General features: G+C 39.2%; 1 protein-coding gene across 1 annotated transcript; it reads right to left on the reverse strand.

The window, feature by feature from the left end:
• Positions 1-2,217: 2,217 nt before the first annotated feature.
• ENOPH1 (enolase-phosphatase 1) lies at positions 2,218-25,299 on the reverse strand. Its single transcript, XM_028507183.2, is given in 8 exon segments — positions 2,218-3,266; positions 9,274-9,397; positions 11,546-11,678; positions 13,699-13,901; positions 15,128-15,166; positions 15,169-15,231; positions 24,967-25,026; positions 25,028-25,299. Coding segments are annotated over 8 exon segments (786 nt in total). The 5' UTR covers positions 25,052-25,299; the 3' UTR covers positions 2,218-3,126.
• Between the last annotated feature and the right edge of the window lie 314 nt (positions 25,300-25,613).

Below are 25,613 nucleotides of genomic sequence, written 5' to 3' on the forward strand. Positions count from 1 at the left end.
AGGGTTAATCAATGAATGCCTTCCAGCTGTACTCCTCAGCAGCAGGGTTTAAGCCCCACAGTGTGGGGCAGAATAACTCCTGTGGGCAGGGCTGCTGCTTCCCCTCAGGCTGATGCCATTGAATGAGGAGTGCTCTGCCTGAAAAGATGGTTCCTGCAGTATGGGGAATGGCTCTGCACAGTGATCCTGACAACTGTTCCTCCAGTTCTCTCCCCAGAGCCACCTGCCCCAGACTCTCCTCACACATCGCTACTCCACTCTGCCCTGTGTTGGAGCCTACACTAAGTGGCTGCAAACAAAACTTGGTGTGTTGGCCCTTTAAAGAGGGTCTCTGCATCTCTAGCCATCTCTCCCTGGTGGACAGATGCCCTGCTGCTTTTCACAGCCCTATATTTTTTGGGTTCCTTTTCTGGCTCTGGTGCTGTAGGCTGGGGAGCCCAAGTTGGGATTTTGGCCTCACACTTCTCAGGGAGTATCCTCCAGCCACTGAAATACCCTCTCCAGCACTTCAGATGTCATCTGTGAGAGCCCAGCTAGCCCTCTCACATGTCTGTACTCCCTACCAGTCTCCTTATGTGATGGTTCCTCTGTGGTTATAAGGCTTCTCTACAGCTAGTGGTCAGTTGGTTACTTGGCATTTTTTTCTATGATTTAGTTATAATTCCAGTTTGATTTTGGGAGGTTAGTGCAGTTTCCACTTACTCCTCCACTTGGGTCCTCTCCATCAAGGTGATACACTTAGAAGTAGGAACTTTGGTGAACCTTGTCAGAACGCTCATGAATGGGATTAGTGCCTTTACAAAAGAAGCCCAAGAAAGCTCCTTTGTCCCTTCCACCATGTGAGGTTACAAAGAAAAAACTTGTCTTATGAGGAAATGGGCTCCCATCATTTACCAGCAACGTGATTTGACTTCCCAGCTTTCAAAACTGTAAGAAATAACATTGTTTATGAGCCACCCAGTCTCTGGTATTTTGCTATAGCAGTCTGTATCCACTTCTCCAACTCATTTCTTTCTTCTCCATTCACTAGATACTGAGTCCCCTCCTTTCCCTTAAATCCTTTCTATTCCAGACTCCGAGGCATTATTTTCTCATTTAATTTCCGATTATTCCTTTAGTATAATTAAGATACTTTTCTGTCATCTTCCCACGAGCCTTTCCAGAAATTGTATGTTCAAACTTTTATTACAACTTGTGTTTTTACCATCATTTATACTCACCTCCCATTTTTAAGATTTACTTACTGTATTTTGCAATGTGCACCTTTTAGCCCAATTTTGAGGGGAAAAATAAAATAAGGGTGCACATTATGCATAGATAATACTAATCCATCTCTATAATGTTTTTAATTTGTTTATTCATTAAAAGTGTAACTTCTTTAAAATTCCTTTATAATGCAAAAATAAGTATCCAATATAAATAAAAATTGAATTAAAAAATTAAAACTAAACAAAGTTTGGGCCAAAACACGGGTGTGTATTATTCACAGAAATATATTATACACAGCAAAATATGGTATATTCATTTCCTGTATACTACTCTATTTCCCTACTCCTTTGATTAATTAGCTATTAGAAGTTGAAAGTTATCAACATAAAATCTTTTATATTCCCTCTCCTCTTATATTTGCAAAGCTACTTCCTTTTCCTTATTCAAAGTGTTCCCAAAATTATTCCTCCAGGATTCATTAGTTTTTATTTAGTAGAATTGCTTCTTGCCTTCTTCAAGCTTTATCCTATAAACCTCAAATACGAGTCTCAAAAATCCAAGAAACTCATAACTTAAATACTATCTAAATGAAATAATAACCAATGGGATTAGCCATGTATGTATACATAAATCAAATAATCACCAATGATTTTCCAATGGCATTCCATTAAAACACACACACACAATTAAGACAAAAACTAACATTAAATTTTTATTTTTCTCAATATCTACAGCTTCTTTTTTTATTTTATTTAAGATTTTATTTATTTTTAGAGAGGGGAAGGGAGGGAGAAAGAGAGGGAGAGAAACATCAATGTGTGGTTGCCTCTCACATGGCCCCCACTGGGGACCTAGCCCCACAACCCAGGCATGTGCCCTGACTGGAAATTGAACCTGCGACCCTTTGGTTCGCAGCCTGAGCTCAATCCACTGAGCTATGCCAGCCAGGTCTACAGCTTTTTTTTTATTATAGCAGTAAGAGGTGTAGTTCAGGGACCTACATAAAACTGAGTAAAGAAAAATTTTTTATTAAGCACAACATGAAATTAACATGACATCCTATTAGAATTGAACCAGGATAAATGATGCTTTATAAAATTTATATACTTCTTGAATCCATTTCAAGGAAAATAGTACATAGTAGGGCTCTTCTAGGTCTTACAAACTAATTTCAATCAACTTTAAAAAAAATAGTAAACAGCATTAACATATTCTCAAACTGTGCTAAGAAGGAGTCAGAAAGGCAACTACAAAATCTGTAACAACAGGCAGGTTTAGAGCCACGTTCCTATTTTACCTGTTACATCAGTGCACCTTTTTCACTGATAAGGCAACTGAGGATGCAACAATGATTTGCAAGTTTTTTAAGTAACAGATGTTTGATCAAGATGCAAATAAGCTTCCTTTCCCCATTTTGTCTCTTCTGGAACAGAAATAACTTTGTCTTTTGTATGTAGGCAGCTAATATTTTGAAATTCAGCTGCTGTAATCTTCTAACTCATAATTAAAAGAGGGCTGAATTATTAGGAATAAGTCTTTGAAATACTTCCAGTTTTTAAAATACCAAGGCTTCTGAATAAGTTCTCAAACCTGTCTTTCTATTTTAGTACGTAACTTGATAAACATAACACATTGGATCTGTATTACAGTAATTTCTTCTCTCAACTACATTTTACCCTCGATAAGGGTGAGAGTTATAATTTCAAACAATTTCTACACATAAAGCGCCTTTAAATTAGTTTCCTTTTCACTGAACTGAGATTTCTCCCTTCACTTCTGTGCCTATGAAAGGTAATCTGAACACACACATATATACTTGCATACATAAACGTAAGTTCTTTTTACCATTAGAATAATAAAACTACACTACATGGACAATTCTGTGAAGACAGTTCAGACTTCCTTAGAAGTCCTCCTCTAACATGAGGAAGGCAGGTGCAGTTCGCTGAAGGATGTGATGAGGCTATAGTAAGTCTTTTCATCATCTGTTAGTCCTGCATTGCCAGGTCTTACCACCACAGCTACATGTACATCTGCTTTCTCAGCAGCACTGGCTTCTGTGAAAGACCAAAATATATGTCAGAAACATCTGACCACCCAGAAACATCAAAATATGATCTCTGAGATTTGCTTCAAAATAATCAGGAGATGTGGGAATGTAAAAAACAAGTTTGGCCCTGATTGAATCACTGCTGAAGCTAGAAGATGGGCACGTGGATATTGACTATATTTCTCTCTCCTAAATAATTTTTAATTTTTCTATAATAAAAAAATTTTTATAATTGTACTTGACAGGCTAAAAGGCAATATATCCAGACTTCTGAGTTTTATTAAGTACATATGAATGCAGCAGGACAGAATCATGTTCTGTCTACAACTTTCCTCTGTTTCTTCCCATTAGTCCTACAGAGAATTAAACTGTTTCCCACAGAGCAGCCTGTCAGGAAAAATACCAATTAAGTACATACGGGACAAATGGAATCCTAGAACCTAATCAAGCCAAAATACTTGCTCTCACATCTGGAGCCCAAATGTGTCATAATCCCTGACTAGACTGCCCATCTTCTTTTGCCTCACAAATTCCCACTCTTAGAAATTCAACTCAAATATCTCACCTTCCAGAAGCACGATTACGGCATTAACACCCTGTATTTAATTCCATCACAACCACGTGAGTTGGCAGTTATTATCTGTTGTCTCTCTCCTCCCTCAATAGATTGAGACCAGTGACCACATGGTAGGTACAAATAAAAATAGAACTAGTAAATTAAAACTAGGTAAGTTAGATGTTGCAGGAAATATCTCTAAAATGCCTTAGGTTACATATCTCTTCAATTTGTTTCCACCTGAAAGATAACAGCTAATATATTAATTTAGCACTTACTAAGTACTAGGTACTGTTCTAGGAACAGAGAAAACAAAGCTCCTGCCTTCATGGAGCTGGCATTCTCATGTAAATGTTCACAACAACCCTGAGGTAGGTAGTATTACTATCCCCAATCTACAGATAGGGAAACTGAGAGCTAGCAAGTGGTAGAGCTAAGCTTGAAATTGTTAATTTGCCTCTGTGGTCTCCTCTAGAATGAAAGTCAGCAAATTAAAGCCTACTTGTTTTTGTAAACATAATTTTATTAGAACACAGCCACACCCATTCATTTGTGTATTATCTATAGCTGATTTCACACTACAAGGGTGGAGCTGGACAGCTGTGACAGAGTCTGTATGCCTGCAAAGCCTAAAGTATGTACTATCTGGCCTTTACAGAATAAGTTTGCCAACTCCTGCTCTAGAGTACTACCACTCCAAGTGTGGTCCATGGACCAGCAAGTGAGGGAAATCACCTGAAAGCTTGTTTAAAAAGCAGAATCTCAGGTCCCCAATGTGGAACTACAGAATTAGGATATGCAGAGGATGAGTTTTGATCAAAAATTTCAGGGAAAAGAAATTAGCAAGAATGGACACATGCTAAGCAGACATAAAATAGCTGTGCAAATACTGGAATGGGAGCCCAAACACAGGTCGGAAAGTTGGGGAATACTTGGATAAATAGAATAAAACTGGGAAAGAATCTGAAATACATTCTATGGAATTTAGATTTGGTATTAAAAAAAAACCCTTAATAGTTTCTCAACCTTCAAAGAAAGGTTACAGTATCTGAATGGATCAAGGGCAGTGGTGTTGAGAGAGTTCCCACAGAGACAAGTGGGACAGAGCTATCTCTTCCTCCTCCTCCCCATCCCAAGTGTTGATCTTCTGCTCTTCCTGTGAAAGGGATGTCATCTTTCCAGGCAATACAAATGCTTAACATTCCCTTCACAGGCAAATTCTGAATATGCCATTCATTCCAGCAGAAGAGGCAGCTGCCTCCCACTCCCAGTTCCCAGCCAAGTGCCTCAAGGAAAGCTCTCCTTCTAATGAGCAATCTGGGATATCCACTAAGCTAAGCCATCATGATCCACAATCCATGACCACGTGGGACTTGACACTAGCAAATGACATTCAGTGTCTTACCTAGATCACCATGAAGTTTTTCCCTAAGCATATATTTGTTCTATTCATATAATGAGACACTTAGCTAACATTTGACTTAAAACCCTGGACCCCTTTTTTTCCTCCAAAGGGAGAAAGTCTTTCAGTTCTCCTTTACACTTGGGTATGATTGAGTTGCCCAAAAAAGTTTGTTTTTTCCCCAAAATGGCTCTAGTAGTGCTTAGTTGTCTTTAACTTCATTCAAAACAATTTTGTTAGACTGCATTGTGACAGCTGTCATATCAGTGCACATTTAAATTAAAAAAAACTTATCAAAATTGGTGTATTTTTCTATAGCCATTTTAATAGAATTTTTCTGTAGCCATTTGAAGATGGAAGAAAATCCACAACATTTTTGACATATTGTGCTTTATTATTTCAAGAAAGGTAAAAATGCAACTGAAACGCTAAAAAAAGATTTGTGCAGTGTATGGAGGTGCTGAGACTGATCAAATGTGTCAAAAATGGTTTGCGAAATTTTGTGCTACAGACTTCTTGCTGGATGATGCTCCACAGTTAGGTAAGATCAGTTGAAGTTGATAGCGATCAAGTAGAGACACTAATTGAGAACAGTCAATGTTATACCATGCGGGAGATAGCCAACATACTCAAAATATCCAGATCAATAAAGTTATTGGTGAAAGTGAAAAATGTGTTTTATTTGGCAGAAAAAAAACCTGACATTTTGGCCAATCCACTCAATATTGGGGATATCACTTGGTCTTCCACTTTGCCTTGGCAATAGAAGTCTGGGCACCTGGTACCAAAACACAGGTTCAGAGATAACAGACAACAGCGAGACAGGCAGCCAGCTACAGATGGGCTACCAGGCAAGGCCCCATCCCAGCTACAGATGGGCCCAGTTCTGGTCCTACTACAGTGTAGGGAACCGCTTCACATGGCGTGGAATTGTAGCTCAGCCCCCACGTGGAAAATCAGTGGAATCAGTGGGCATGCAGGACCACACCCAAGGAGAGGTTTTCCCATGGGGAACCAGGCCTGCATTGTACCTAGACTGCTATGACGCTTGCTTTTGCTAAAACTCCCTCACCCTGAATTGAGGCAGCAAGTGCTTACTGTAACTTCCTGAAGTCTGTGCTAAACCTCCCAAGTATAGAGTGTAATCAGTTCAACCACTTTTGCCCTTTTTCTGCAACATCCTTCTCTTTGAAGTAATTAGCAGCATTCTTTCCTTTGTTATTTGTAAAAGATAGTACCCTGCAGTGAACCTGTGCATAGTAAATGAGGACTATCCTCGAGGTAAGGTACCCAGAAAAGAATAAAGGCCTGTCACGGCAAGAGCTGAGGTTTTTTTTCCTCTTGAGAGAGAAGCCATGCCATCCCTTTTCCTCCATAGGATTTGTAGTCCATGTGAATTTCTCGTATCTCATCCACAATGTGGTGGACCCCATGAGCCGGGATCCGCATCACTATAGGGCATGGGGCTGGCAGAAGTCTAGGGGCAGGAATAAAACCTCTTTGTGGAGGACTCTCAGGGGGCCAATTTCATTGTGAGGCCAACCTGAGGGCCATCTCTAGTCTGTAAAAAAGAATAGGAGTAGTATCTGTGACTGCAACCGAAGGAAATGGCTTAAGGAAGAAGAAAAGACCTGAAATTATAGATGTACTATGACGGCGACTAGACAAAAAAAATGTGGCTGAAAAACAAGACTATGAAGAAACTATAAGTGTGGCCTTAGGGCAAGGACTGTAATCATTAATAGTAACCTAAAGGTGGGAGATAGGACAAGGTGCTGGGGAGCATATAATGCTTAGGCTGACTTTGTGGGGAGCTTCAGCCAAAAAGCAGATTCCTAATTTTAAGCCTGCAGAAACTTACCATTCAAAAATGCTAAGAAAATTAAATATAGGACAAACCACAGACTTTCATCTTCCATAGCCCTCTTTATGTGAATTAAAGAAAAGCAATTTACAGATTAAACTGAACAAATTCACCAGAACAAAGCTTGTTTCCCTTCCATAAGGAGCAAAAGTATCATTCCTCACAGAAACTGCTGGTGCATCCCTAAATATGTACACAGTAAAGCCAACTCCCCACCCCACCACTCTAATCCCCCAAAAACCATTCAAGGAAAAGGGTACATTATAGCTTTGATCCACTAAAAGGTTTCTATAGAGAAATATGACAAGCTAACATTTACAGTTGAAAGTAGGGGCCAGGTGAAATGCTTGCTGTTACAGCTAATGCTTGCTGATGGTACATTTAAGAGGCCTGGCTACCTAGTTACACAATGAATGTGAAGTATTATGTCCGTGCATCTGTCTTTCACTTTCAGTGCAGCCAGACATGCAAATGTAAAGCTTTCCAATATGTCAGAAAAGGAGACACTAGTTGACAGAAGCCCTTAGACCCTGAAGCTGATCCAAGACAGGACATGCAGGACAGGGGCTGATCCTCACTAAATACTGTCTTCCTAAGTCAAAAATTCCAATCTAGATTCACCAAGGTCTGAAATGTAACCAAGGTATTCATGATTACTGAATGTCTACTGTATGTCAGGTGAAATTAAGCCTGTTTTACCCCTCTCTCTCTGAAAAACGTAAGTTACTGAGGCATTAAATGATCCATGCTGGTTAACATTTTTTTTTCAAAACTGCTAAGTAAATTAGTACTTGCTTATTATACCTACAACTCTTCCCTAATACAACAAACCAAAAGGGCAAGGGGTCAGAAGTAGAAAAAATATATTCATACACCTGTGGTAACAGGTGAGACACCTTTGCCAGCAGCCTGGATCGCCTTTGGGCCCTATCTCTGAAAGTTCTAGTGAAGAGGATGGCTTTAGTTCTGTGACAAGAGACAGAGGGCTAAAGGGAGGAATACTTCCAACAAATGCTAAAGCTTCCTCCAAGGGGCCCAGGAGCCATGTGGAACCAACTAGGCAAGAGACCACTCCCTGACTCTGCCTCTTTTCCCCAATACCCTTCCCCAGCCTTCAGTACAGACAGTGTCAGAGCAGCTGTACAATACACAAAGCCCCGTTCTGGGTGTGAAAGGAAGGTGAAACTTATACAATCCAAGGCAAGTGGAAGAAATGTAAACATACAGAAATACCTCAAATACAAGGGCAATTGTAAACACACCAAGAGCAGGCCCCCTAGGAATCGCACAACTCTTAAGAATGAGCATGAAATCAAAAGCAGGGGCCAGGTGGGTAAGTGTAGGAAAGCCTCACCAACTAGGGCTTTCAGGTAAGAATGGCAGAGACCACAGCCTCCAGCACGCTCCACCTCTTTACCTGCTGTTCTATTTCTTTATTCACGGTTTCCCTCTATAATTCTGTGGAGGACTCTTGAGTACATGTTTTAAACCACTCTTGAAATCACTTAAATTGCCAATAAAGAACAGCATATATTGTTTAGTGCATCTGATAATGTACCATATAAAATAAAGAGGGCCATGCTGGGTAAAAAAATGCTGCCTTTAAACAGGAGAATCATGAGGGGTTCCTAGGGGCCTGAGATGGTCCTAGGGAAGGCAGGGGTGAGGCACCTAGTCACCACAGGGCAGTCAGTGTTCATCAACTGGAATGACAATGAGGCAAAATCACTCAAACTAGAGTCCTCTTTCTCTTTTTTTGGCTGTGTATATGTGCTCTCACTGCTGTTAAATATATTTGCTACAGGTCCACTGTGCCTTTATTCTCCTTAATTAGCCATGCATCTACCGTTATATTCTTTTATGCATGCTCACTCCCACACTGAAGCCCTTAAGTCATCCTTTCTTATTTTTCCATTTCATCTGTATGTGTGTGTGTGTGCATGTACAGAGGGATGGGTAGGGAACCATGAATAAAGAAAAAATGAGAAGAATTAGTCTTTCCAATGCCACTTCCCCACACACAAACCCCAAGCACTGGTAAATGGAAAGAGAGGTGAGTTGGCTGGTTCATTGCCTCTTTTGATAAAATTTTCATTTTTCAAGGGTCTACACATACACTTTCTTTAAAGAGGCAATGCGTTTGCAGGGCCAGCCTCAGTTCCCATCCTGGAGCGGGAAGTTAGATTACTCACCTGGAGTGATGTCTGTCAGAAACAAGATGTTGCTGGTTGAGCACCCAATGCTGTCTGCAATCTTTCGATAACTCTCACTCTCCACTTTGTGTCCAATCTTGGTATCAAAGTGACCGTCAATAAGCTGAACACATAAATGGGAAAGACTGACACTATAAGTATACTTGTAACCTGGACCCCTTGTTTCTTATCCCTTATCTCTGAAATATCAGAGTAACAATCAGAGTTAACTTCACTCACTCAGTATACAATTGAAAATCTACTTAACAGATTACTTTGTGAGGGCTACAAAAGTATATACAAAGCTTTCATAGCAATATACATTTGAAAGAAGACTACCAGTTCAACACATATAAGGTCATTTTATAATCTACTTGTTTCTTTCATTAGCATTAATTTTTTTATCCAAAATCTTTAAAAATACACATGCCCTACTTTCTACCCTTAAAATACTATTTGCACTCAAACTACTTACTAGAATACGTATCACTCCTGAAGAAAAATTCTGACCATTGTCCTTTTGACCCCAGAATGAACAGATTTCTCTAACCTGTTTCATTAATAAGCTATTACTTTACTTTCAACAACCTTTCAATTTCTGATTAAAACATTTTGAAATTCTACCCAAGAGATAGTATACCCTTGTCATCTTAGAAATAATTGAGGCCAAATGTGTCACCTGCTAATTTAACCAACAGTAATTAAAACAATTCCATATTAAGGATCAGCTTTTATAATGTAATCTCTTCAATATTTTCAGAACTTTTCACAAACTAAAAAACAAGCCTAACAACCACTCAAAGACAAATTAAGGTAACATTATGATTTTTTTTAACTTATAAAAAGTTAAAAATGGTTTTACATTTTTTTCCTCTCAAGTTCTGCCTCATTTAGTAACTGAAGAATAAAGTTTTCACTATTGAACTCAGTAGATAATTATCACGCCCTGTCTTCACCTTATTGTCTGTCATATCAGAGAGAGCAGAAAAGGATTACATCTGTATTCAGAGGGCAATAGTTATCAATAATTACATTTTTTTACTGACTGAATTTTTTATTTAGAATATAAATAAAAATAAAATGAGAATATAATTATGAAAGCCAAAGTGTTCCCTGTATACAGAAGCTCAATAAGTATTTATTTTAAAAAATAGTTGTCTGAGTGACCTACTGTGTATCACTAAATTCAGTGTGCATTGATGGAGTTAGCATTTCTTTTTGAGGCCCTAAAGTATTCCCTTCTTCCAATGACCAGTCTCCTCCAGGGGGTGTAGAGATGGATGGTGGGACACAGGGTTAACAAGAATTTTTTCATGAACAAGATTTAATAGGTGACCTCCACTGTTTTAATATTGTACCCAGTTCTCTTACATAAGAATGCTGGTTCTCCCTGGTCAGGTGGTTCACTTGGTTGGATGGCATCCCTTACACCAAAAGGCTGCAGGTTCCATCCCCAGTCAGGGCATACAGTCATACCTAGGTTGCAGGTTTGATCCCCAGTCGGGATGCATACAGGACGCAACCAATCAATGTTTCTTTTTCACATCTGTCTCTCCCTCCTTCTCTAAAATCAATAAACATATCCTCAGGTGAGGATTAAAAATAAAATTATATTAAATTAACAAAAGAATGTTAGGTCTGCTCAAATAAAATCTGTATCTCTCCAAAGTACTAGAAACAATCAATGCACCTTTACTCTGCTGCATTCAGAACTCGGGGGTTTTTGTTGTTGTTGTTTTGCGATAGTGACATGTATCACTATTTTATACTTTACCTGATACTTTAAACAACAACAAAAAAGCATGCCATTAGCTTCCTTTGGTCTAACGATTTCCTAACATTGGCAAGATAGCTGATTTATAAGCTAGCTCATGTCTTATTAGCTGTATTTTATATATGGTTCTAATACTACCATCATCAAATCACTTAGAGTGGATATTTAAAAATGCAGATTCCTAACTCCTAACCAGCCCTGCCAATTCAGATTTTCTGGGAGGCAGGACCCAGGGATCTACATTTTAAACAAACTCCCCAGGTGATCCTTATGCACAACAAAGTGTACGAATCATTGATGTAAAGGTTGGTAACACAGAACATTTTGCCCTTGCTTATAATGTATTCCCCAGTTTTTCGACTTTCCCGTACAAAGAGATTAGCATATATAAATGCAATTACCTGAATGCTAATTTAGCTTGTAACTGTAGCATATCCCTTAACATTCATTATTTCATGCTTTGATCGTGTCAAAGAACAAAGTGATTAGGTAACCTACCTCAAGAATATCTCCCTCTGTAGAATACCCAAATAATAGTTTCTGTGCCTCTACACTCCCTGAAGAGTAAACATACACCTTCATTCCAGCCTCTCTCCACTTCCTGACTGCTGGAACTACATCTTCAAAGAACCTGGAGAAAACAAAAGTTAAAATGCAGGAACATGTTATCTAGCCAGATGAAAAACAGTCAAAACAGCTGTCACAAGTTTCTCTATCTGTGCCCAAATGGTCTCCATGGGAAGCAACTCCATAAGATTTCATCTGCAAATCTAATAAGAGTGTCAATGGAGTTCTAGAATCACAGATTAGAAGCAACAATTCAGGTGGAAAGAAGAGTAGTTTTTGACAGTCCCACTAATGATAGTCAAAAGTTATTACAGATAACAGGATGAAATAAGTAATTTTTTTAATCCTCACCCTAGGACATGCTTATTGATTTTAGAGAGGGGGGAAGGTAGGGAGAGGGAGAGAAACACCAATGTGAGAAACACTGACTGGTTGCCTCATACATGTGCCCAGCTGGGGACCAAATCTACAACCTAGGCATGTGCCCTGATCAGAAATCAGACCTGTGACCTTTAGGTTTACACGATGATGCTCCAGTGAACTGAGCCACACTGATCAGGGCAGAAAGTGACTTTTTAAATTCCCAAAGAACTCAAAAAAGCAAACAATAATATTGTACTATTATGGAATCTTCAATGTAATACATGACAAGAGAAGGTTAAATGATATCCAGTGTGCCTTAAGAAAGCATGGGAATACTTTTAGACAGAGCTGTACCAAACAAAAGAAAACATGTTTGGGGGCTCAAACTAGTAATTTTTGATTATCTATAAAACAGAACTGTATTTCCTGAGAATTAAGAGAACCTCAAGTTTTACTACACAGAAAAAAGAATTATGTATCAAATCAGATAAGCAACTTGTACATCACACATTTGCTGATCAGCAAAGTGTCTGGTTTTCCAATTCCTGACATTGTCTTGTTTACCAAATCTATTCTATTTTATCTGTTCTCTTCAGTGGTGGAAATATCATGAAGATGAATGAAAAGAGAAGCACAAGGAAGTTGGGATGTGGAGCTAGTCATCCCTAAAAGAGTGAAAAATTTCAGAGAAATCTTCCACTGCATAAAACAGTTTAATATGTTGCACTAATTGAAGAAAAGAGATTCATTAGTTCAAAACCAGCACACATAATTGTGAATTACTTTGTGTGCTACTTTGTAGTTACAGAGACAGAATTTTTCCATGTTGAATATGCACATTGTTATTGCTCCAAATAAGGGCTTAGAAGTCTAAGATAATTTATTTCAAGTCCCTGGTTTTATAATTGAGAAACCAAGAGAAGGAAGGGCTAAGTAATTCAAGCATAGTCTCCTGGCTCCTCTTCTGAATGTTTTACAAAGCAATCTAGCTGATATTCCCATATCACTGGCCTATCCTGACATTCCAATGCATCTTTTAAACGATGGAAGCCCCTTGTAAAGTATATAAAGAAATGGCATCTCATTTGCAAAAAAAAAAAAAACATAGGCAGCTAGGAACGGTCTTGGATCTTAGGGTTTACATCAGGCAATGGTCTAAACCCCTCAGTGGCAGTGCCTTATTAATACCTGAGCAACATAGGACTCCTGAGTCTCCTTAAGCAAGAGTGCTCAGGACCTCCACAACCAAGACTAAAGGTCTATGGAAGGTGCTCAAAAGAGCACAAAACAGAGTGGCACTGCTGACACTCTGAGTACCCCCAAAAGTGAGGGAGTGCAGAAGTATAGTTCTTGCTTCTCTAAAAGAACAGAAAACTGGTAGTCTAATGGTCCTGGGAAGCAGCCCAACAGTGCTGTTATTCTTATGAAAAGGATCAAATATAACTTATTTAAAAAGTGACCATTTTCTAGGAAGCCGTTTTCACACTGGTATTAAAAGTCCTTCAACCATCCTACAAAGACAAACATCAGGTTTGGGGAATTTAGCTGGGTGAAATTTTTATCCCAGTTTTGAAAACAAAGCATTCATGTGTTAGAATAAAAAGAATGTTGATTTTATCTATTTTACTAGTTGAGCAACAATGGAGAAAGAGGACCAGTAGAAAATGTGTTTGGTTTTGAGGCTGGTGAAATGTTCAGAGTCACGTAAGCAGCCTACATACTCTGCTTTCACACGCCCCGCTGTGAATGCTGCCCTCCACATGTGGCCCTGCAGCTGTTTCAGTGCCGTGGTCTTTCGGTCCAGAGACATCTGCCAGCACACATTATCTACCACAGCCTGGATCGTCTGTTGTGGGTCATCTGCCCCATTCTCAGATGCAGCAGGGATCGGAACAGCCCCAATCAGGTGGGAGTCCTCTTCAGCCTTCAAGTCATAAACAACATGTAGTTTGTTTCTTATTTGAAAAAGGAGCACTTAAAATGATACATGACAACCAAGCTGACCAACTTTCTCTAAATATCTTTAGCACCAAGCACTGTTACAAATTAAAAGTATCTTACATTTTGTGGCTGATCTGAATGATTCCTAAAAGAAACTGGATTAATAATTTATATTTACCTTTCCTATATTGCTAAAGCTGAAATTTAAACCAAGAGGCATGTATGTGAGAAGAGAGACAGCACATGATAAAATGACATAATAAAACCTGGTTTACTGATTCAATTACTATGATCAACAAACCATGACCTCAATTAAATCTGTTCATTTTCTCTGCACTATAACTGAGGGGGAAAAAAAACAAGGAAAACCTTTAAAATTAGTTCATGCCTGGAGTTCAATTAAAAGAAGCTAGTGAAGTAATGTCTGAGGTTGGTTCACAGTTTCCTGCAATCCACATCTTGCAAAAACTCTTAACAGCTGCTTGGAACACTGACAATGTGACAACGCCTATGTCTAACATCTAAAAACTCAATGATTCATATCCTACAATGCAGGAATATGTATGCATGTTTCAACAAGAATTGAAGACAACAAAAAGGCAAAGGAGGGGAGTGTTTCAGACTAACCATGAATTATCTAGAAAATCCAACAAACAGAAATACCCCAGTGCCCTAAAGAATATGCCTATATTTCCAATCTTAACTTTTAACATTAAAAAATTCAGTGTTCCACATTGTCCAATATAGAAAATTAACAAGAAAAAAACTGCCAGAGAGTTAGCTCTGCACAGCATATTAAGATCTTTGCCACTGAAGTAATTTTAATAAGAAAAACAACAAAACAGGAGATCCACAGCACACTGTGGAAGGGAAAAAAGAGACTGAAAACTGGGCAGAATAAGCATGTGAGACTCAGGTGGAGATGATGGTGGGGCCAAGTGTGAGCTGGGGTAAGAGGTCTGGAGAAGGTGTGTAGATATGAGGGCCTGGGAACACTGTGCAGGGCTCAGCAGGGGCTCATGCCAGGAGCCAGAAAAGAGTGGAGAATGAGGAGATAAGGTGCTATCACTGAGACATTAATGAAAAATGTGAAAAGAGAGCACAAAACCTTTTGCATTCCAACCACAAAGGGCTTAGGCATAAGTCTCTAAGCATCCTATTTCTAAGACACTTGGGAATGTGAAAGCAATAGAATAAAAATGTCCCAACCTGTTTCCTCAAAAGACTGACATCCTGCTGACACTCCTCTCTTCTTCCCAGTGTATCTGCAAATACTCTTTAACATTTTCTTTGATGTAAGGAAATAAAATGTCCTGGTAAAAGAGCAAAAGAAGAAACAAGAATCAACTTTATCATTTGCATGAGATCAAGCTCTTCAACAATCTCACCTTAGCTAATTATAGCAAATAAGTCACTGAAAATATGAAAATAGCAGCTGTGGATATATGAGTGAGACAGAGACAGAGAACAAGAAATAAATGAACTAGATCAAGAATAAGTAAACCATGGCCCTTGGGCCAAATCTGTTCTACCTCTTGTTTTTGTGAATGAAATTTATTGGAACACAGCCACATTCATGTTTATATAGCGTCTACGACTACTTTGGGGCCACAATGGCAGAATTGAGTATTTACAACCAAGGTCATATGGCCTGCAAAGTCTGAACACTTACTATTCAGCCCTGTACAGAAAAAGCCTGCTGACTCTGGAACTAGATTGCTAGACCATAGGTCTTTAAAAGAGGGATCAAGTATATGTTGCTCACAGTTGTAACTCCAAGGCACACCACAGTATTCGGCACATGTACATAACTCAAATGTCTGCTGAAATAATAGTGTCCATGCATGACAAATGTTTTTAAAAAAAACCTGATCACCATGATTCTTGGTAATCAGACTACTTACTAGACTACCCTAGTAGTAATATACAAAACAATTCAGAAATAACCTATCAGTAATCCATGCATTGGGATTATGATTTCTCTTAGGTCAAAATCTTTACATTTACTTGCAATTGTAGCATATGTACCTTATCAAATAAAATGTGGCACTTCCAACAAATGTTTTGTGTCTACTATATGCCAAAATATGCTAGTCCCTGAGTGAGGCATGGGGAAAAGGACTGAAAACAAGTAAGTCACAGTACCTATTCTCAACAAGTTTAAGAATCTGGGGGTGGGGTGGCAGGTAAACAAAGAATTATAATGGGGTACAATGGTAAGAGAAACAGAATATGAGCAGAACACTGCATGATTCCAGAGCATCATGTCTCTTCAACAGTCTTAGAAATAACCAACCAGTCTTGAAAATATGCTTTGAGTGTAGACCCTAAATACACAATTCAGAGAAGGCATTGCATTTTAAAAGGAACTCCATAATCAAGTTGAATTCAAGAAATTTGTTTATTCAAGTTCATTCATGTATTTATTTATTCAAGTATTTACTGAATGTCCAACACTGGGCAGGCCCTGTGCTAAGAGCTGGAAACATAACTGGGGTCCCATTTATACAAAAACCACACATGATCCCTAATTTCAAGTAGAAATAGACCTTTCAGAGATTCTATTAAGGTCAAACTACTTTCATAATATTAAGTTATTTGCCTTTTTCAGTTTCATCTCTTCAGAAGTGTACAATAGCTTCCCAGAGGCTACACAACATGTGATGTCACAACAGATCCAATGCAGATAAGGAAATCTAGCTGTCTTCAATAGCCAGACATTGAGAAGGAATAAAAAATGTGAAACAATGCCAGTCTTCCAACCATATTTTCCAAAACTAAATTTTTTTTGTAAAAGTATATTATTTATGTTTACAAAGTAATAGGATTTATTGTTTTAAATGAATGAATAATTATTTTTAAATTACTCAGTTTTAATTTCTAATATGATAAATACTAGTCAATATAATCCACATAAATAAAGTTCTTTGGCTCCTCAGGAACTTTTAAGAGTTGAGAGGAATCCTGAAAACAAAAAGCCTGAGAACCACAAGGTGAATAGGAGTAACCCAGAGAAGACCAGAGGAGAATGTTGCACAGAGAGAACAGTGTGGGGAGAGAAAGGTTCTCAGCAGTACCTATCTATGGAGCATATAGACCAGAGATATAAGACACAGTGTTCAAACGTTTCCACTCCACTTTGAGGTGTGCAAAAGGCCCTAAAGATAAAAACATTCCTATTCCCTGAAAAGAGGGCTCACTAAATGTAATAAGGATGGCCTTCAATTCATGAAGTTCCAGCACATGCTATCACAGAGTCATCTGTGCCAAACAGAGCACCCTCTCTTCTGATCAGTATAACCAGAACCGGCCCTCAGCCCAGCTTTGTGAGGTGTAGGGAACATCTTAAAACCAGTGATCTGTGCTTTCTTCTCCTCTCTTCCCTCTCTCTCCTTTCCCTTTCCTCTCCTTCCCTTTCGACCGTCCTTATTACAAGCTTCTAGACCATTATATTTCCTAAATACTATGACAAGAGATTAAACAAGGGCAAAAGAGTGAAAGGCGGCAGCAGAAAATTGAGGGATGATATGGTTAGAGGACAGAGTTAATAGATTCATATGAACAAAATTATGTATTTTTTTAGTGTGCATAGTGTTTCCCTGACTGTACAAACAAAGGTTTGGCTACATAATTAGAATTTTTCAGTATTTCAGAAGACCCAAGTCTAAGTTCAACTTAAACTGCCTCCCAAATGAAAATATACAACACAATGAAGTTATTATGGCTTTTTTTAAATGGTAGGTTGAAATTTTTATCTCTTCATAATGTTATTCAAATTTCACCTGCCCTAGAAAAAAAAAGAAGTCATTCAATTTTGCTTGTTCTCATGTGGCATTCCAGTAAGTAATGGATCATTCAGCAGATTTCGAAGCATACAAACAATGTGGTCAGGCAAATTTTTCAGAATACTTGACAGAAAAGCCTTGTTTAAGCTCAATAAAAATGCATTCTTGATCTAAAAGAAAAATAAAGAGTCCAAGATTGACAGCTTTCTTTTCCTGCAAGAGATTCTTTTTACCCTACTGCTGCTATACTTCAGATTTTCTTTAAATTACTTAGTTTTCCCATCATGCATGCCCTACATTGTGCCCCTCTTTCTTATTCTTTCCTTTTCATACTTAACGTATCTCCTTAACTCATGCACTGTGGTAGGGCTGCAAACTGGCCCCCACTTGAAAATGCTGAGAAGATGTAGTAAACTAAAGGTACGAGCCATTCCTTTCCTAGGCATATACCATAGAGAAACTAACACTTGTGCACAAAGGAGAAAGTGAAAAAAGGTTTATTGCAGCACTGGGGACAATAGCAAAACAACAAAAACACCCTCTATCTTTATCAGCTAAGAACAGATAAACTGGGGCATACTCATATCTAAAACATTATAAAGCAATTGAACATGAATGCACTCAAATTATATTTTATCAATATAAACATAAACTCTAACATATGAATAAGAATGTGATACAAAACAGGATGTACTCAGGGCCTCAGTTATATCTGTAATGTTTTACTTCTTTAAGATCTGAAAAAACATAGTATTAAAAATTTGCTTAGTGGTAGGTGCATGGTCATTACATTCACATTTCTTCCTGTTTAATTACTTCACAATTAAAAAACAAGCAAAGCAACTTTGATCCTTTACCCTACCTACGCCTGCTTCTTTCTCACTTGTTCATCCTCCTCCAGTGTCCTGCCTCCATTATTCCCCAACTCCCAAGTAGGCAGAAATTTTCCTAGCAGAAAATTGTTGGTTAGACTCAGGACCTTCTAGTAACTTTGAAGTAGCAAAGTGATAAAATGCATGCAGTTTTTTACTACTTTGTGCTTCACAAAGTCCAATTTCCTATATCCAGCTTTTTTTAAAGATTTTATTTATTTTTAGAGAAAGGGAAAGAAAGGAAGAAACATCAATGTATGGTTTGCCTCTTGTACACCCCCAAGTGGGGGCTGGGCCCACAACCCAGGCATGTGCCCTGACTGGAATCGAACCAGCAACCCTTTGGTTCGAAGGCCGGCACTCATTCCACTGAGCCACACCAGACAGGGCTCCTATACCCAGTTTTACTGGTACCAAGAATGATTCACAAAATGAACTGTAAATGTTGAGAACCCAATTTCTTGACCTCCGTGGAGAGGAGATAAATACAGGCTTCAGGTGGCAAGCCAGGCCAGGCAGGTCCTTCTTCTGTCTTTTACTAGCTGTGTTCAAGTAACTTATCCTCTCTGAGCCTATTTTCTCATCTGCTACATGGGAATAATTAGAGATAATACTGCTCTCCAAAACAGACAAATATTTAAACTGGGCAAGGATCACCTTTGATCCAAATTTAGTGATAAATAGCAGAAAAGTTCCCAGAGGATAAATCATAAGCACAACCAACTCATTTATTCAATATTTACTGAGGATCTCCTGAATGCCAGGTACTTGTAATAATGGAATTATAAACCACCGCCCCTCTCCTCAGAGAACTCACAGAAATGAAAGGGGCAAAGTTCCTAACAATTCTAAACTTTTAGGAAAAGCTTTAGAAGTTAGAGATTGCTTTGAAATTCCTTATCATCCAATTGCCCCTTTCCTTTACACATAATATCCTCCTCTGTACTGAGTAAATACCAAACTAGGCAATGAAGCTAGAATTTAGTATAATATCTGGAATATCAGTATTACCTAAGGGTGGCATGTTAGCAGTCAGTTCTACTTTAGTGTAAAAGTATTACTGTATAACATAAAAGTATAGTAATTAAATTGTAAAGATCTTATCCTCCTCTCAACATACTTACTGAGCATCTATTATGTAGATAAAATTCATTCAAGTTGCTTATTTTAAAAAGTCAATAGTTGTATCATAGTCTGACATGAGCTATAATACCATATTTAGAACTCTGAAAACAGCCCTGGCTGGTGTAGTTCAGTGAATCGAGTGTGAGCCTGGGACCCAGAGGGTCGCCGGTTTGATTCCCAGTCAGAACACATGCCTGGGCCAGCTCCCCAGGGGAGGCCCCACGAGAGGCAACCACACGCTGTTGTTTCCTTCCTTCTCTTTCTCCTTCCCTTCCCATCTCTCTAAAAATAAATAAAATCTTAAAAAAAAAAACTCTAAAAATAGACTTTTTAAAGCCAGTGTTTATTGCCCAATCCTGCCCATTGAAAATATTCAGGCGTTAAAAATAATTCCACAACTACCTGTAATGATAATGTTTTAACTTCAGTTATGATCCACTTATAGATAATTTCAGAATACTGTAATACTAAAATACTAAAATACAAAAAGTATAGCAATAAACCCATGATTCTACTAATGTGTGACTATTTTGGTCTATCAGGTACTTTACAGTTTAGCAGTATAGAGCAAATAAAAATAAATGAGAGTAGTTATCTTCCAGGGGGCTATGATTAAATTCTGCTAAATGCTTGAAAAAATACTATGCAAGCAGGAATTTATTCTACTCTATACAGCTCTATGACAGTTTTATGAAAGAGCTCCATTAAGGGCCACAAAATTTCTGAAGATCTAATTAAATAAGTTGCCTAAGAACTGCTTAGAAGTCCAAATATGGATCTACTTGACAGTTAAGCAGTTGTTTTAGTAGAAAAGTCATAGAATCAATCAAAATAAACTGTGTTATAATATTTCCTTAAGCCTCCCATGAAAGCAATGTGTATATAAAAAGGGAATAGAGCCCTATGTTCATTGCAGCATTATTTACAACAGCCAAGATTTGGAAGCAGCTCAAGTGCCCATGAGTGGATGAGTGGATAAAAAAGCTGTGGTATACTTATACAATGGAATCTACTTGGCCGTAAAAGACAAAGAAATCTTACCTTTTGCAACAGCGTGGATGCATCTGGAGAGTGTTGTGCTAAGTAAAATAAGCCAGCTAAAGAAAAATAAGTACCATATAATTTCACTCATATGTGGAATCTAATGAACAGAATAAACAAACAAAATAGACACAGAAAACAGACTGGCAGCTGGAGAGGAGAGGAGAGGAGAGGAGCGGAGGAGGAGAGGAGAGGAGAGGAAGGGAGCAGGGCTGTTGGGGGGCTGCTGGGTGAAAAAAGTGAAGGGATTAAGCAAGAACACTCATAGACACAGATCCCAGTCTAGTGATTACCAGAGAGAAAAACGTAAGGGGAGTAGAAGAGGAAAGAGGAGACAAATGGTGATGAAGAAAATTTGACTTGGGGTGGGGAACACAGTACAATATATAGATGATGTATTATAGAACTATACCTGAAACCTATATATTTTTATTAACAGTGTCATCCCAATAAATTCAATGTAAAAATAATAATAAACATTAAAAAAGAAAACCCGTAAGCACAGATGTACATATTCCCAGCACATGGTGATGCCTTACCTTATTTCACTGCTCATGTTTTAATAAATATCCTTTTCAGAGTCTAATTAGTGGCACATTTTAACATTTTGTACATTTTATTGGTGATTTTGCAGTTTAAAAACAGCCAAGCACTGTCTAGTATTCCTAAGTGCAAGAAAGCTTTGATGTTGCCTCCTGTAGAAAATACATGTTAGATAAGCTTTGTTAAATCACGAGTTACAGTGCCATTGTCCATGCAGTTCAATGTTAAGCTTAAGCAAGATATATAAGTAGCCTGGCTTGATGTGGCTCAGTGGATTGCACTAGTGCTGGCCTGCGAACCAAAAGGTCACTGGTTCGATTCCCAGTTGGGGCACATGCCTGGGTTGTAGGCCAGGTCCCCAGTTGGGGGCCTGCCAGAGACAGCTGATCAAAGTATCTCTTTCACATTGTTTTTCTATCTTTCTCCCTCCCTGCCCCTCTCTCTAAAAAAATAAAATCATTTTTTAAAAAGAGTCTATATTAAACAAGGTAAACAGAAACACATAAAACATTATGTAATAACAAGTTGATTAAAATGTTGTGTCAAGAGGCTCACAGGAACCTAACCCTGTCTTTTCTCTAGAGCACAGGTGACAAATACAAGGCCAGATCAGGTCCTCCACCTTGTTTTACCGCAACAGCATGGAGCTCTTGCTTAACAATTAAGCAGTAGCTACATTTACACAGTCTTAATTACATTCAGCCCTTTGAAGGCAACCATGAGGCTGATGTGCACCCCTCCACCCAGCCCGTGAAAATGAGTTTGATACTCCTGCTCTAGAGGCAATAATTCAGTATTTGCTAATATGTTGTTCTCAGTGACTTTTTTTACATGTACCAACTCAACATATACCAACAGGAAAGCCATCAAATCATAGAGCATTTTCAGGAACAAGAGATCATTTTTTCCCAAACTCAAAGAGTAGTTGACAGCTCCTAATAAGATAACCACAGAGGCTGATGATGATGTTATTTCATGGCATAAAGACTAAAAACATTAGAATAATGATGCCCTGATCAAGTAGCTCAGTTGGTTTGAGCATTGTCCCAATACACCAAGGCTGTGGGTTTGACCCCTGGTCACAGCACGTACAAGAAGCAACTAATGAATGTATAAGTAAATGGAACAACAAATCACGTTTCTCTCTCTTCCTTCCTCTATCTCTAAAATCAATACAACTAAAAAAATAACATTAGAATAACGCAATTTCAGAAAACACAATTTCAGAAAACGAACATTATTTACATCACCATGTTCAAAGAGCAAGAAAGAAGAGGCACCATGGGGTGTATTACTCCAGAGGCATGCAAATGAATCAATGGGGTAAGGTAAGGGAATATAACATTTACCTGTATTTATAATTTAATCTTTAAGTTCCAATTTACTTCATAACTTAATAATAATATGTGTACACAATTTATAAATTCTATTTGTGATGCCTGCTCCAATTCTGCTGATAATGTACAAGACCAAAAAACCTTGGGAGATCACCACTGTAGAGGATGAGTCAGTATGTGAAAACAAACTCCAGGGGAACATGTCCTGCAGTGAAGGACAGGGCTGGCTGCTTGAGGACTCAGATGCACTGGGAACATCTAAGGAAATATGGGTTCTACTGCTGCTCTGCCCCCAAGTTGTGATGATCCCTACACAGGACTTTCCTATAGGCATCAATTGACTCATGGGAGAAATTAATTAGCTGGTTGCAAAACTCACCAAACAATCTGAGCTAGGAGACCTTCCTGCTCTAGAAATCTGACAATTCTGAGAGAAAAAGATGTAATAGCGGGTACATAAAACCCGTGTGTGCTGTTGCCTGGAGTCTAAGGGCTGAGGCATAATCAGATAGAGCAACAGGCTATCCACAGAACACCTCTTCCTAGGCTGGGGATTTCACAGAATCCTATAAGGGATCCTAGACTATCAGTGCTATCTTGCATACTTAAGCACATCAACTGTAAGGGCTCAGGAAAAAGAAAAAAGAGAAAGAAAAGAAAGAAGAGAAGAGAAAGAGAAGAAAGAGAAGAAAAAGAAAAGGGGGGGGGAGGGGAGGGGGAGGGGAGGGAAAAACAACCATAACCAGTGCTGGCAATTTGTCTGCCATTCCACAATATGAGGGTATTCTGTTCCCTGGGACAGACTCTGTTCCCCAGCCTCTCTTACAGTGTGAGGCTAATGTTTGACAAAATGTATTTTTTATTTGTATCACCTAACGATAAACCAATTACTTCCTCTGGAGCTCAAGGGAAGCAGAGATTGTTTCCACGCTAAAGGAAAAATGACTGCATATGACTTACTGAAAGATGGAAATCAGCCTCCAAAAAGGGGTGACTTCTGAAGGGTAGTTCAAGGACAATTTTTAACAAACTCAATTTTCAAACCAAATGCCCAATTTTCATTATAGTTTTTCTGGTCCAACGGTTCAATCCTAAGCATTTATCACCAAGAAGTGTAAACTGAAATTTCCTACAATATGCTTCTATGCTACTTTACATTGTTTAAAGTGACCTCATATCAACTGTGCCATTTAACATACAGAACAGCCAAGCAAAAACAAAATAAGAAACTGTAGTTCTATTTCAGAGATCAAGTGCAATAGCGGAAAAGAGTTTTTAAGCTAGACAATTCAGGTTGAAATCCCCAGCTATTGTTCGATTTTTTCAGAGCCCTGGTTTCCTATCAGTAAAATGCAAACAGTTGCGGACCACCTCACACAGTTTTTAAGAATGAATCAAGTATACAAGTCGCATGTATAAGTACTTGTTTCCTTTCATCATTCCACAGGATATAGTGCTTCAAATTCACACACCTAATGCCGATTAATCCCAATTCCCAGCTCGGTACTCAGAGGTTCAAGAAAAATATAACATAGCAATCTCTTCAGAAGGTGTTCAGAGCTAAAACTACTTTGCTAAAGGTTTTAGTTCAAGTAAATTTGTGAAACGATACTTTCTTGAAGACTCACAAGCATGTATGTGTGTGCAGGTGTATAACAAAGCTCTATAATTTTTTTTTTAAATAAAGCACGGTTCAACATGCACAGAACATTTCCCAAAAGTGCATTTAACAATGGAACACCTTTCGCATGATTACTTTACACGTCCACACAGACCTAATGTTCTCCTGAACATACTTTTAGATGAGCATGAATTTTTGGAGACAGTTTTAATAAATTAATGTTATAACAAACATATTACATTAATAGTTAACATTAATAAAAATAATTGGTTATAGGATAAAACACAAGAAACCAGGGATACCTGAAAAGTCATCATAATACTTCAGTCATTCCATTTTCGGAACTAAAAGCCTCAAGGACTATTAGCTTGAGGCCGCCCCCTCGCGAGGTGGAACCAAGCAGGAAAGCGGGCACTCAACCTGTCCCGCGGGGCTATGCACACTTCGTCTCACCCTGCAGCGGCGGACCCACTACTTTCTTCACCCTTTTTCATCACCACCTCTATCCCTTTCCTACCCAACTGTATCTACCAAGGACAGGGGCGGGGGAGGGTGAGACAGTGCCGTGGAGAAAAGGCATCTCCGCAACCCGCTGCAGCGGGTGCACAGCCACACCGCCTCACCTACCTCTAGTGTACTAGGTCTGCAATACTGAAAATTTCTTGAGTTGTTTTTAAGCCCAAGTAACCTCTCCGTTCCCTTTCCGCCCCCTTCAGCCCTTCACCTTCACGAAAGCAATCGGGGGTTGTGGTACCTCGATATCTAACAGGATCACAGATACTTCCAGCGGGCACAGAAAGCACGACCATTTCCCTACCAGATGCTACCACAGAAATAGGCCTACTGGTAGGGAAGCGGCGCCGACTACGCCCCCGGCACCGTCCTGGCTTCCGACAGCTCCGCAAGAATTTCGAAGCAGTCAACCTCGTGCAGCCTGAAGCAAGAAGAAAGAAGCCCCTAGAAAGTGGAGAAGGAAGCCCGGCAAGAGACCGGAACACCAGAGGTACCGAGGGGTTGTGGCCCAGACCACGTGTGCAGGGCAACGGGGCGGGACCTGGCAGTGTTCCGAGGGGGCGGAGGGGAGAAAAGGCGTAGACCGCCGATTGGCTCCAACCTATCCGTCAAAATGGACCTCGCGTGGGCGGGAACAAGCAAGCGCGGGAGCCGAGTGGCGCGGGCGGTGCGCTATCCACAGATTTGTTGAGCAAGCGGGAGAGGCCTGGGGCACGTGCAGATGGGAGCCCCGCGAGTGGCGCGCCGGGATGTGAGTGCTCTTGGCCTGTACGGCATCTAACCCCCACCCCCGCCCACTGCCTCAGTTTTTGCCTATTTTCAGTAATCCGACCGAGCTTGCCGCCCCTCCTTCCGTCC

This window comes from Phyllostomus discolor, chromosome 1 (genome assembly GCF_004126475.2).
Source record: "Phyllostomus discolor isolate MPI-MPIP mPhyDis1 chromosome 1, mPhyDis1.pri.v3, whole genome shotgun sequence".
Classification (NCBI taxonomy): Eukaryota; Metazoa; Chordata; class Mammalia; order Chiroptera; family Phyllostomidae; genus Phyllostomus; species Phyllostomus discolor.